The sequence below is a fragment of the Sabethes cyaneus genome, chromosome 3 (assembly GCF_943734655.1).
Source record: "Sabethes cyaneus chromosome 3, idSabCyanKW18_F2, whole genome shotgun sequence".
Lineage (NCBI taxonomy): Eukaryota > Metazoa > Arthropoda > Insecta > Diptera > Culicidae > Sabethes > Sabethes cyaneus.
The window spans coordinates 77178326-77190552 of NC_071355.1; the positions used below are offsets into that span (position 1 = coordinate 77178326).

Genomic DNA, 12227 nt, shown 5'->3' on the forward strand with positions numbered 1-12227 from the left:
AAACAATACACTCTAAACTAGTTCTACCCAAATTTTCAAGAGAAAATACGAAATGTGTAATTTTCAATAGCGTTTCTTCCGTGGTGCAATATGATGTGGGACACCCTTTATGTGATTACCTTCGATGTAAAGTTCAGCAAGTTGAGTTAGCATGTTGATGCTGTCCCTATAGTTATTCAAGATATTTGACCAGTCACAATACGCTGCAGAAATGCCTTTCTTTTGTACCTAGACACTAAAATTTTTTTCCGAACACCGCAATTTTTTGACGAAATTAGAACTGCCGAAATTTCGGTGATGCCAAACGTTACTAAAGGTCCGAAAACGTTAATCATCGAAATGTTTACCGAACGTTCAGTAGTTCTAATTTCGTCAAAAAATTGCGGTGTTCGGTAAAAAATTTTAGGTGCCTCGTTCAACTCATGTGGAACCCATTTTCCGATCTTCTGTCCTCAAACCTGTTCGGAGGTTTCCCACACATTTCGCCTTTTGAGTCAAAATCACCTTTTTCCTTTTTGTTACCAATCAAAGGAGTGCAATTTTCCAAGAGTATGTACACAAATTTTACTTTCCAGGCACATAAGTCGGTATGACGAAAGGTCCTGAAACCTATATTGCAGGGTAAAATTTGTTTGAGTTAAAATTCATTGCCAGAGTTTAAAACAAAACAGTGTCAGTCCCAGTGTTGGTTAGCATTCACGCCTCTCACGCCAGAGACCCGGGTTCACACCCAACAAAAGTCACGAATGACGAAAGCAGTGTTTTCATTGATAGTTAGAGTCATTTGTTGGCCAATTCCGGTTTCATATTTATGTACCTGGTTGTTCGATTTGATTATGGGCCCTATTCTGTAAGTCACATCGAGCAACACGGCTCGACTCAGTCACTGTCGAGTGTCGAGTGCAACAAGAACGGGCAACATAGCGGTTCATTGCACGACCAAAACAAAGCTAGCTCAGGCGTCACTTGCTAAGCTTTTTAGCGGTGGACTCAGTCGAGTTACTCGACAAAACCGGGTCGCGTGTGACTTACATAATACCAAAAGTCGACTAGTCGAGCAAAGTGACACTCGACGTGACTTACAGAATAGGGCCCTTTGATTCGTTCTTTCTAGAATCATTTTTATGCTCTGCTAATCTCGCCTATAGCTATCTTCCAATCTGTATACTTTCTGTTTCACAAGGTATCTAGTATACTACAGTCTTCTGTCTCCCTGGTGGAATTACATCTGTAAGTTTGCTGAACCATCTATTACAAACTTTGTCTTTGGGATTAAACGATAATTCCGTGTTGTGTTTGCGCAGAATTTTCTTCAATGCAAAATGGTCTTAGCGCAAGACCGAAAGCCTGCTGATTGTGGGTTGCGTCGCAAGCTCATGTATTGGGTCTTAGAATATGGAAACCGATCCAGACTTTCATCGAAAAACCATGTTTTCAGACGAGGTGCTTATTGGTGTTGTATTGTGGTATTGGTGTGATTCATCGATTGTAATGAAAATCTACTTACTTACTTATTATTCCATGTTCAATGAAATCAGAGATCTTCGCTGCCGACGGTTATCTTTCATGGCTTTCACCTGTCAACAGTCTGGCTGTCGTTGGCTAAGCTGCGTCACCTGTGTTTTCCTTGCGGATTCCAGTCGAAAGCTTCTTTGTAGATCTCGTTCGCTCCTTTTCTCATGTTGATTGGCCGTTGATGACATCGACGATGGAGTTTTTCGTTGGATAACCCGTTGTCAGGCCACCAGGCACGTATGATATATCGCAGATAGCGAGTGATCTGGTTTGAGCGCCGGATGTTTCTGCAAATGCACCCCTGGCCTTCCTGATCCGTGTGGCTCAGTCTTGGTGCCGCCATCGGTTAAGGATTACCTTACAGAGTACTTTAAGAGTAATACAGAGTAGCGCGATGCAATGCCAGTTACCGTATTCAGTTCGATCTCCTTTTTAGGGAATTTGACTAATATGCCAGGCATCTAGTCATTCGGAAAGGTTGCTTTTTCCTATAATATTGCTGAATAGTTGATGATCATCTGGGTGATGGGTGAGTGATGATGGGTGGCTCGGAATTCAGGTTGTTCGACAAAACCCTTTTTCACCGTGAGATTCTCCAATTGACGACATCGTAACGACACCCTACTTTTTCCTTCCCTTGCTGGACACGTGCTCAGCGATAACAAGACGATGGTCGGAAGCAATATCGGCGCTATGCTTGTTGCGTACTTCAAGAAGGCTACTTCCCAAGTGGCACACTTATGATACTTTTTAATTATATCAACTCATTAATAACTTAAATTAGTCATATAACAGTCAGCTCAACTATGCTATAACAAGTGTGCTGAAGTCGTCTGAGGCAGATGTGATTGGTTTTCTGTTCGGCCGTCGCGGGAAACCTACGTGGTCTTATGCGCTGGTCTATGGGGAAAGTGCGGTCCATCAACGAACGATCATATTGCTATTATCACATCTCTCTTATGTCTTGACGCCCCATGATGCGTTGCTTGAGCCAATCTTGAAATCGCGTTGAAGTCGCCCAAGTGGATTTAAATGAACCTCTTCGGGATATTCTCAACCACGCTGTTCCGCTGATTGTATAAACTTTCTCTCCACTGAATAAGACAGCAAGGTTTCTAACCCGTGTTCACGATTATTCTTTTGTTTATTGATTGCCACTTAATCAGGGTTGCATGTGCTCTAGGGTTTAGTAGGAATCTAGCTCGTCTCTCTCGACTGCCCAAGTAACCATAAGGATTAATGCTAATGCTAACCGTATATTGGAAATAATTCTGCATCCCTAGTGCCAAACTTTTGTATATTAGCAATCTAAATGCTTATAAAACTTATATTAACATTGTTGATGCATAAAAGCATTAACGTAAATCAGCATTAAAGAATGCAATATATGCGCATATAACGTAACAATATGATGCAGTTTGTCAATTGCATTAAAACGAGCCGTAAGTGTTGATAAACGGCTTGTACTTGACTTCTTATTTGGCTATTCTGCGGGCACTATTTGTGTCCTCTTCCATCTGACGGTTGCCGTCTTTTTCTACCCTATTGGTAATGCAGGACAAGTAGCTATGATATGAGAGGAAATATCACCAAGATTTAAATACGACTAATTTCAACTCACTCAATCACGTCCGCAATGGTTTAGGTGGCAAAGCTGCAAGAAAACGAATCAGGTTGCATGACTAACTTCCGGTTCGAGCCCCTGTCTAGGTGGTAACATTATTCAGCATTTCAAAAAATGGTTCTGTTTATCTTTGCACTACTCCCGTAATTTTCCTGTACGTTAATAACCTGCTGCAAAGTATGTCGATAAATAAGGGTCAAGTTCTGAAGGACGTTTATACCCATGACTTTGCTTTGCTTTTTAGGCTGCTAGCCTAAGGTTTTTTTCTCGCTGATTGGGCTGACTTCACAGGCGGTTATTACAGTACAGGATAATTACGGGGCTAGTGCAACAATCCTACTGACTCTATCTACTAGCACCACCTAGCCGAGATTTGAACATACGACGATTAGTTTGTTCAGACCTGCATCGTACCTTGAAACCATCTAAGCGGTTGTTAAGGTGGCGCAGGCTTTGTATTGCTCATCTTAACCATACAGAGACAGGACAATCTGCTTCGTACAACAACCAAGTGCTTTCGTTTTCTGTTCAACCGTTTGCTCTCCCTCCGGATCAGGCCTAAATACTTTTTTCTCTCATAACCACTCATCTTGCGCAGAAGGAGCACAACTCAAGCAGTGCTAATCTTTTCTTCGCACACTGAAGTCAAGAGACTATTTGCTCCGTTTCCCAAAGAGAATATCGGACAGGCAACTATATGGACTGAAACGATTTGCTCCGTGACCTTGAGAGCACGCATCCGGTAGTGCTCCTACAGCAAAAGATAGGTGAAACAAAATTGATAATTATCCACGGGCTGAGCAAAGCAGCAATACACTGCGAAAGCAACAAAAAAACTCGTCGCTTGTCGGAGATGGTAACATCCGACTGAGAGAGAGCAAATCGATTCATCTTCTGCACTTGGCCAGTAGTACGCCGAGAATTGAGATTATTTTCAGAGCACGGCTTAAGCTTGAGATTGCGTACCCTAGCCGGCATATCGTGGAGGTAGGGATAGGAGTTAGTGAACAGAAGTGGTAGATTTGCACATGTTCGCTCTTTGCCAGCCATCGATTATCATTACATCTCGAAAAACTATCTTCCAAAAATTGGTTGCGATGATTTTTTTTCAACAAGATGCAACATACTCTGTTGCGACCCATTACATTGTACTTATTGCTTGAAAAATTCACTGAATTGCTAACTTCTTATATAATAAAAAAATCCAAAATCGTCGGTGAGACTATTTTTGTGGAAAGATTTCAAATCTAAAGCCAGTGATCTCTAAGGGAACCGTTGAATTGAACTCTTCGATTATAAATGAATGTCTCCTAAACCTCAGTTATATGTGCAAGTATGTACTATATTTACCTCATTTATTTTATTTGCAGTCTCTGAATAAAGTTTTACAAACACAATCACATGATAACTTGTTCGGATTGATCAAACGAGCCTCACTTTACGTTTTACGCTCAGTGCTTTTTTGTTTTAAATTAGTTTCACTTAAAAATTCATTCCACCATTCCGTTTAGTCTACGTTGGAATACTGTTGGGGTCAACCACGTCCATCATCGGCGAATAATGAGGCCATGTTTGTATTTCAGTGTATAATCTGTCACCTGGACATTCCGTCGGACGTGTTTGCCGGTGGCCAATCAAAGTGTAGTTCGATTCTAAAATATTATTATGAACTCCGTATTCGATCAGACTGTGTAGGGCATTCAACATTTGCTTAGGAGGCAGGTCAACTGAGAAAGATTCAAGTTTAAAACAAAAGCTCAATTGATCAAAACAAATTTCAACAATTTGACTTACAACGCCAATCGCCAATCAAGCAGATACCGACACTGCGAGCGTTGTATCGCGGTGCATGGGCTCCGATAACATTGAACCCTCGTCCTTGGTATATTCGGCCATCACCACCGATGGCGAAGCTGTAACCGATATCATTCCAGCCTCGAACCTGTTGATGCATATGTTGCATTATTTGCATGGCCTTCTGGCACTCAAGTTCGTCATAGCAGGCCGCCGGCTCGTAGGAATGGTGAATGATAACGAACGGAATGGGACCGGAGAACTTTTCTACCGACTTCGGAGGTTTTGCGTCCCACGCCTCACGGGTCACATAAGGAACTGAAAGAAGCAAAAAACAATGTTTGCTATTTTAATATGTTGACTTAAGAAACATGGGTGATTTTCTCCGAAGTAGCTCACGTTGTCACAATTGAGTCTCAGGAACTAAACTGTGCCAAATTTTTAATGTGAATATATATTTTCCGATTTTTGTCATAATCGCTTATTTTAAAAATTCCTAACTTGAACCAAGTAGCGCAGATTATTTTTATGACGCAGGACCACTGGCGTGCCGAGAATTGGGGCATCAAATCTACAAAACATGTTTAGGCTTAGAAAACCTCAAATATACACGTTTCTTCTGAAAAAAGCATTCTGAACATAATACTACCAAAAATATCTATTTTCCCTTAGGTCTTAGTGAGAAATGATTTGAAACAGTAGTGCCCCATCTTTAAGCACGTCAGTGCGTAGAAATACGCTTTTCTTTTCCGCCCTTTCCTCTCCACGCATAGTCTCGGACTGGAGACACTATCATCACCTGTGTTTCATTACTTCCTTCTACCGTTCCTTCTTCCGTGCATTGGGCGTTAAGCCAACAATTGCCTGACAAAAATCGCATACGGAAATTGGCGCCGGCTGCGCGAAATTGGGGCACCTGACGGTATATCCACTGGCACAGTCTATGCTGAACTTTTTCACAATCGTAGCGCGATGTCACTATCGCATGAGAGCATATAAACACTTTAATGTAAAACAAACACTCAACAGTGGAAGTGTGATTCCCCCCACATTTATTCTAAATATTTTCAACCGTAATAACGAGATAGCTTTTCCTAAGTATCCACTCGATGATATTCTGCTTTGTCACAATCTTTTTAATTGATAATCACTTAAACTGAAGCATGCGACAGCAATTGACGCGCTGCTGTAATCGTCAGAGTGCTTCTTGCTCCGCTTATACCTTTTAACTTATCCATCGCTGGTAACGATTAAATTACGATTTCAATTTAAAACATGAATTTCATTATTTTTCTCTTCATGCACAATAGTATGATCAGTCCGGTACATAGTTTTGTTTTGAAGACAGTTTGGAAATTATCATTGAAGTACATGCTGTTATACCTACACATTCATGTTCTGCTGCAACTCGAAAAATCCCCGCTTTTGCTACAGACGAACCTGTTCAATTCAGTTCAATTTTGTTTTGTTTTTGATAGGTGATGTTTGTCACACGTAGAGGATCTTGGGGTATGTTTAGTGATTGATCAATAGACTGTCCTAATGGTACGGTTTATATTTTCATTGCAAAATAAGTTTGTTCGCTATGCCAGTATGAGTTTGTGGAAACTGAATCAGTTCACCTACCTTACTTGACCATGTAACGTTTATTTGTATATACATTCGCTAAAAATCACCGTTTCAGTAATTGATATCAAATGGTCTTTTATCGAGCTGTCTATCAAAGATACGCTGTAAACGCAGGTGTTCATGCATGGTGGGACTAACTTTCAATAAAATAAGCTTATCTCGAAGACCACATTTACCAGACCATTTTACCTAATTTTGTATCCAATTATTCACGCATTGGTCTGCAGAAACTATGTACTGATTACTGCGGAATAGTTTCTAGCATATTGAGCAATCATCAATCTAATTCTATCATCCGATTTTTTTTACGTAAGTTAGTAGTAAAATCTGACAAGTACAGCACAGATTTACCAAACTATTACACACCAAAATTTTTGATTGAGCAAAAATGCTGGAGTTTCAATTTTTCCTACTCTTATGAACGGCATAATTTCTAATTAACTTTTACTTACGGCATGCTTGAGTTGCTTCTATTATGACTAGAACTACACATGTCAGTGCAATAAATCCTCGAGCAGTCACTTTAACAGATATAAACATTGTTTTGCAGTTTCACATAATATTTCACCAACTTCAATGTTTCATTGTCCCCAATATGGTTCTGTTTTTAGGGGAACCAGTTTTCTTTTATTTACCATAGACAATGACGATGTATTTTACACTCTGGCCTTATCGAGTGTCACAAATAAAGCACTGCCAACGCTATTGAAATTTACCGCCGCTGTATTGTTATCAATTGCGTTCCCGTTTAGCAACATTCAATTCAAAGGATCGCACATTTGTCGTAGCGCATAAGCATACACGAGTTCTAAACGTCCTAGTGGCGAAGATAAAAGCGCGTGTACGTCTATAAACTCTAGACGGTAAGACGATGTTCTTTACCTACACCGAACGGCATTAATTGAATGAATATTCTTCTGCCGAATTCATCAACGTCACCAATAATGAATGGTACTCGCGAAATGACGCTTAATGCAGATGAACAAAAACTTTTAACGACGTACTTTGTGCTATGTAGGTATGTATCTTAGGTTCAGAATGTAACAATCGAATGTCCACTTTGCGGAACCGAGCGCGAGTTGATAATGACCAAGTGAGGTGAAAGCTCCTACCTTTTTATATGTGTACAGCTTAGTGCTCATGTTGAATGATTACAAACATTAGGCAGTGGCGGGCAGGTTCTCGTCAATAATTGCGAATGCTCCGGATGAGCTTCACTTGTGTAAATGTGAGCTTTTCATTCATATTCATTAAAGCTTGAATTCATTTGATTCTGTGTAGAAAAGTTTTGTTTGTACACATTTGTACGTAAATATGCATACGATCAGTAAGATAATAAAACAGATGATAATGGATTACCGGATGATAAATCATGCGTCGTAATGTACAATCCATCCAATCGAAATTAGGCAGATGTATTCAGATACATCATGAAAAATTACCATTAATCCAAATAGGGATGGTTTTTACTCTATTTGTATAGTTGAATCAGATGTGAATTCATACTCTGAAATGATGGATTTAAATTTTGGCAGAAGCCGCCGTTCGATATCAAATGGTCCAAATATGAGGTTATGCCCAAACCTACTTATACTTTTTTGCCAAACAAAATAATAGACTTTCGTTTGACGACAACTTTCAGGATTTTTCCAATAACGTTCATGTTCCGATAAAAACCACGATCGAATGTTTTGTTTTATCCTACATACCGTTACTGGTAAACCAGGTTCTGAACCGAAAACTGACTTTTCTGCTCCAGCTCTTGCTAGTTCATCAGCCCATTCATTTCCGGTTATACCGGAATTTAAAGGAACCCAAACCAGATGGACGGCATCCAGAATGCTTTGTTCTTCTAGCTGAGTGTGGCAGGCGATGACTGTTTTTGATTCTGAACTACCCGCACAAAGTGCTTTTATAGCGGCCTGGCTATCAGAACAGAAGTAGATAATCTTGCCTATCAGTTCTTTCTGTAGTACAAACTAAGCTCCGGACATAATTGCAAAGATTCCAGCTTGAAAAACTGTGCAGTAAACCCAACAAACGAATACCATTCCTTCAATTTCAGCTCACGGCAGTAAACACCAGCACCCTCTCGACCTTCATACAAGGAACCATAACAGTATAACAGACCACATAGTCGGAAATTTTCCTTCCATGTAGCCTGGCAATCACTCCTCTCTGAGAGAAAAGTTACTTGAGAAAGTCCTATACGGAAAAGTACGCATGAGCGTTACATCGCTAGGACCAAGAGCAACCTTGTCCTCAGCGACAATTTGCGACAACAATCGAGTATGACCAATGGAACCATCCACAGATTGCCAGGCCAATCGCGTGTAGTCGATAAGCACATATCAGTGCTTCTTGCTTTAGATGGAAGTGTAGAGGTTTAATATTAAAAATAGCTTCTAGGGCGGTAGTAGGAGTTGACGTAAATGCTCCAGACATTGCCATTAAATAGATCCTTTGACGATGGTTTAGCTTTGTCTGGACAGTCACAACTTCCCCCCTCTGTCACCACTCACCATACAAGACTACCATACGCCAGTCCCAGTATTGGTCTACATTACCCAAAGGCCATGCACGCTTTTTTAATTCGGAAATCAATATTTGAACCAGTCAAGCATGGCGTTGTGAATCAACTCCACGTACTTCATATCGTCCACAACATTAGTATATGAACCATAAAAGTGCCGATCGCAAGTTCCATTGGTGTTTCTACATTTTGAAAATAAAACGATAGATGTTTGCTCCTTTTTACCGAAAGTCCAGGTTCTCGGTACCACGTTTTCACAACGCTTAATGCCTGGTGCAATAAGTCAAATTATGTGCTTGTGCCCATTAGGTTGGGATAGTCATCCGCCAAACCATATGACGGCTGGCCTAGACCTAGACTATTGAGTCTCCTCAGTAGACCGTCCGCCACAAGATTTCACAAAAGAGGCGAGAGAACATCGGACATCGGCGAACACTTTGCTTCCAAATGCTTGCTTGCCGTAATGACGAAAAAGGCAATCGGTTGCTACGAATTTGTTCTATCCATTTTATGATTATTGAAGGTGTTAATCTTAGTCCTACAGAATCAGTTGAAGCCTCGCCTTGTCCAAACCCTTACTGTACCCGTCCATTAACAATTTTGTGCCAAAACGTTCGTGGATTAAGAACTAAAACTAAAGAACTCCGCTTGGTACTTTCAACGAGTGACTACGATGTCATTGCGCTAACCGAAACGTGGCTCGCATGTGATATATTTAATTCTAAACTCTTGTCTGATTATGTGATTCATCGCCTTAATCGCAATCCTTCAACATCCCAACTTCTACGTGATGGCGGTGTGTTGATAGAAGTAAAAAAGCATTTACCTACGATGCAAGCTGATCCCGCTAGCAGTTCTTGAAAATTTAGAACAAACTGCGGTTTGTGTAACGTTGCCAACGCAACGTAATGTTGCATCTATAGAAGGCCCAATTCTGACCCGGTTATCTATTCCGATCACGCATCCTGTATTCAACAGCTAAGTGAACTGACAGGTAATACCGATATCCCCATCGCTTTGGGTGATAACAATCTGCCGAGGCTCTCGTGGGAATTTGATAGTGACTTAAATCCCTACATTCCTACCAAAGCCTCTTCTAAACAAGAAATTGCTTTGACAGAATCTATTCTTGCGTGCGGACTGTAACAAGTTCAGGATGTGCGGAATGTAAACGAAAGAGCATTCGTTAGTGATACTAGTTAGTGACAGAATTGAACTTTTTGAATCGTATTACGGACTTTTAAAAATTGACGCTGGTTTAATTAATACTTCAACTCTTGCGATGAACCTTTGATTCAAGCTCGCCTACGTTCAATAGACCGGACGACGCTACTAGCGGGTTGTGATGTCAACGATGCTGTTTTCCGGTTCTATGACACACTCTTCGAGATCATCCACGAACATATTCTTATTCGACGACGCAGGGTCAGCATTCTTTACAATGTACCTTGGTGGACGCCCGAACTTCGGAATCTTCGGAACAAATTGCGGAAAACTAGGAAACGCTATTTCAAACAACGGTCGAAGAACAACAAGCGTTTACTCCGTAATATGGAGAAAATTTTTAACAGCAGACTGAATACAGTCTTCCACGAATACATATTACGTAATAAGTCGAATGCTGAGCAAGATCCGTAATCTTTTTTGGCTTTCGTTAAAAAGCTGTGGCGTAACGGTGGTGTACCCCACGATGTATTCTACAAAGATGCTCACGCTGATGTTGCTGAAGGCGCTGAAGAACTTTTTGCAAATTTTTTCGGTAATGTATATTCAAACACCTCTCCAGTTCACTTTTCGGACGAACATAGTGATTGGATAAACGGTATGGTGCATTACGATATGTGTCTACCACAATTGAACGTTTCGGTTGAAGAAGTGACGAAAATGCTTTTAAGCATCGATTCCTCTAAAGGTCCGAGTCCAGTCAATCTACCGCCTTCGTTTATTAAGCAATTCACCACGTCACTTGCCTCACCCGCTTCAATTATCTTCAACCGGTCGCTAGCTAGTGGGCTATTTCCGACAGAAATATTGGAATGGAAATATTGAAATATTGAAAACTACCGTGGGATTTTCATTTTAAGCTGTCTTCCTAAAGCTCTCGAAAAGGTGGTATATGATGTGATATATCGTGCTGTTCGATCAATAGTTTTTGAGCATCTACATGGCTTTGTAAAGAGATGCTCCACGACGACTAATTTGATGGTATTTATTAACGTAATTAACGAGTTTAATTTCCAGCATTGAAAAAAGACGCCATGTCGATGCGATTTATGTTGACTTCAGCAAGGCCTTCGATAGGGTTCCACATGCGCTCACGGTTGACAAAATGAAATGCCTGGGATTGCCCGACTGGGTTACTTAGTGGATGCTATTCTACTTGACTGATCGCTCAGCCTTTGTCAACATTAACGGTGTTAACTCGTCCAGTTTTGTGATACCATCGGATGTCCCACAGGGTAGCCATCTTGGGTCCTTAATTTTTATTCTCTTCATTAATGATCTATGCAGTAAACTGCCTTCTTCTAGGCTTATGAACGCAGACGATTTAAAGATATATCGTGAAATCAAAACCACACTTGACTGCTGCGCCCTCCAGGAAGATGTTCGTTCTTTTCTATACTGGTGTTGTTGAACGGTATGCAAATCAATGCTTCAAAATACTGCGTATACGCGACTCCCTGCATTATGAGTATAGTTTAGGACACAGTAGCCGGTAGCCTCACCAAAGTCAACTTTACGGCACATGTTTCCACGATTATTGCTAAAGCATACACAACACTCGGTTTTTTGAAAAGGAACAATCATGAGTTTCAAGACATATATGCACTGAAATCGCTAACTGCACACTCGTTTGGAGCGTTTTTGTGTATGGGGTTTTGGTATGGACACCCTATTACGTCCATCCAAAAGAACTTTATAAGATAGGCATAACGTGTCCTACCGTGGAACGATACAACGAATCTCCATACGTCGAACGATGCAGATTTATTGACATCGATACATTGTCAGCCAGGAGAAAACTGCTTCCCCCTCCTCTGTTGGGTACTCTTACCACTGCGTCCAGTATTTTGAACTATTGTGGTATGCCCCATTTTATTATTTTACTATAAGCTTCAAGCTTACCTATTA

General features: G+C 40.7%; 2 protein-coding genes across 2 annotated transcripts in view; one reads left to right on the plus strand and one right to left on the minus strand.

Annotated features, from left to right (window-relative positions):
- The window catches only part of LOC128744231 (trichoplein keratin filament-binding protein), a 76030-nt gene that overhangs the window by 40824 nt on the left and 22979 nt on the right, over window positions 1–12227 (plus strand). The window lies entirely within an intron of this gene.
- Window positions 4294–7651, minus strand: LOC128744232 (peptidoglycan-recognition protein LB). Its single transcript, XM_053841076.1, has 3 exons — window positions 7015–7651; window positions 4934–5251; window positions 4294–4866 (listed from the first exon to the last, which is right to left on the minus strand). Exons 1-3 carry the CDS (start codon window positions 7100–7102, stop codon window positions 4652–4654), a joined length of 621 nt encoding a protein of 206 aa, XP_053697051.1. The 5' UTR covers window positions 7103–7651; the 3' UTR covers window positions 4294–4651.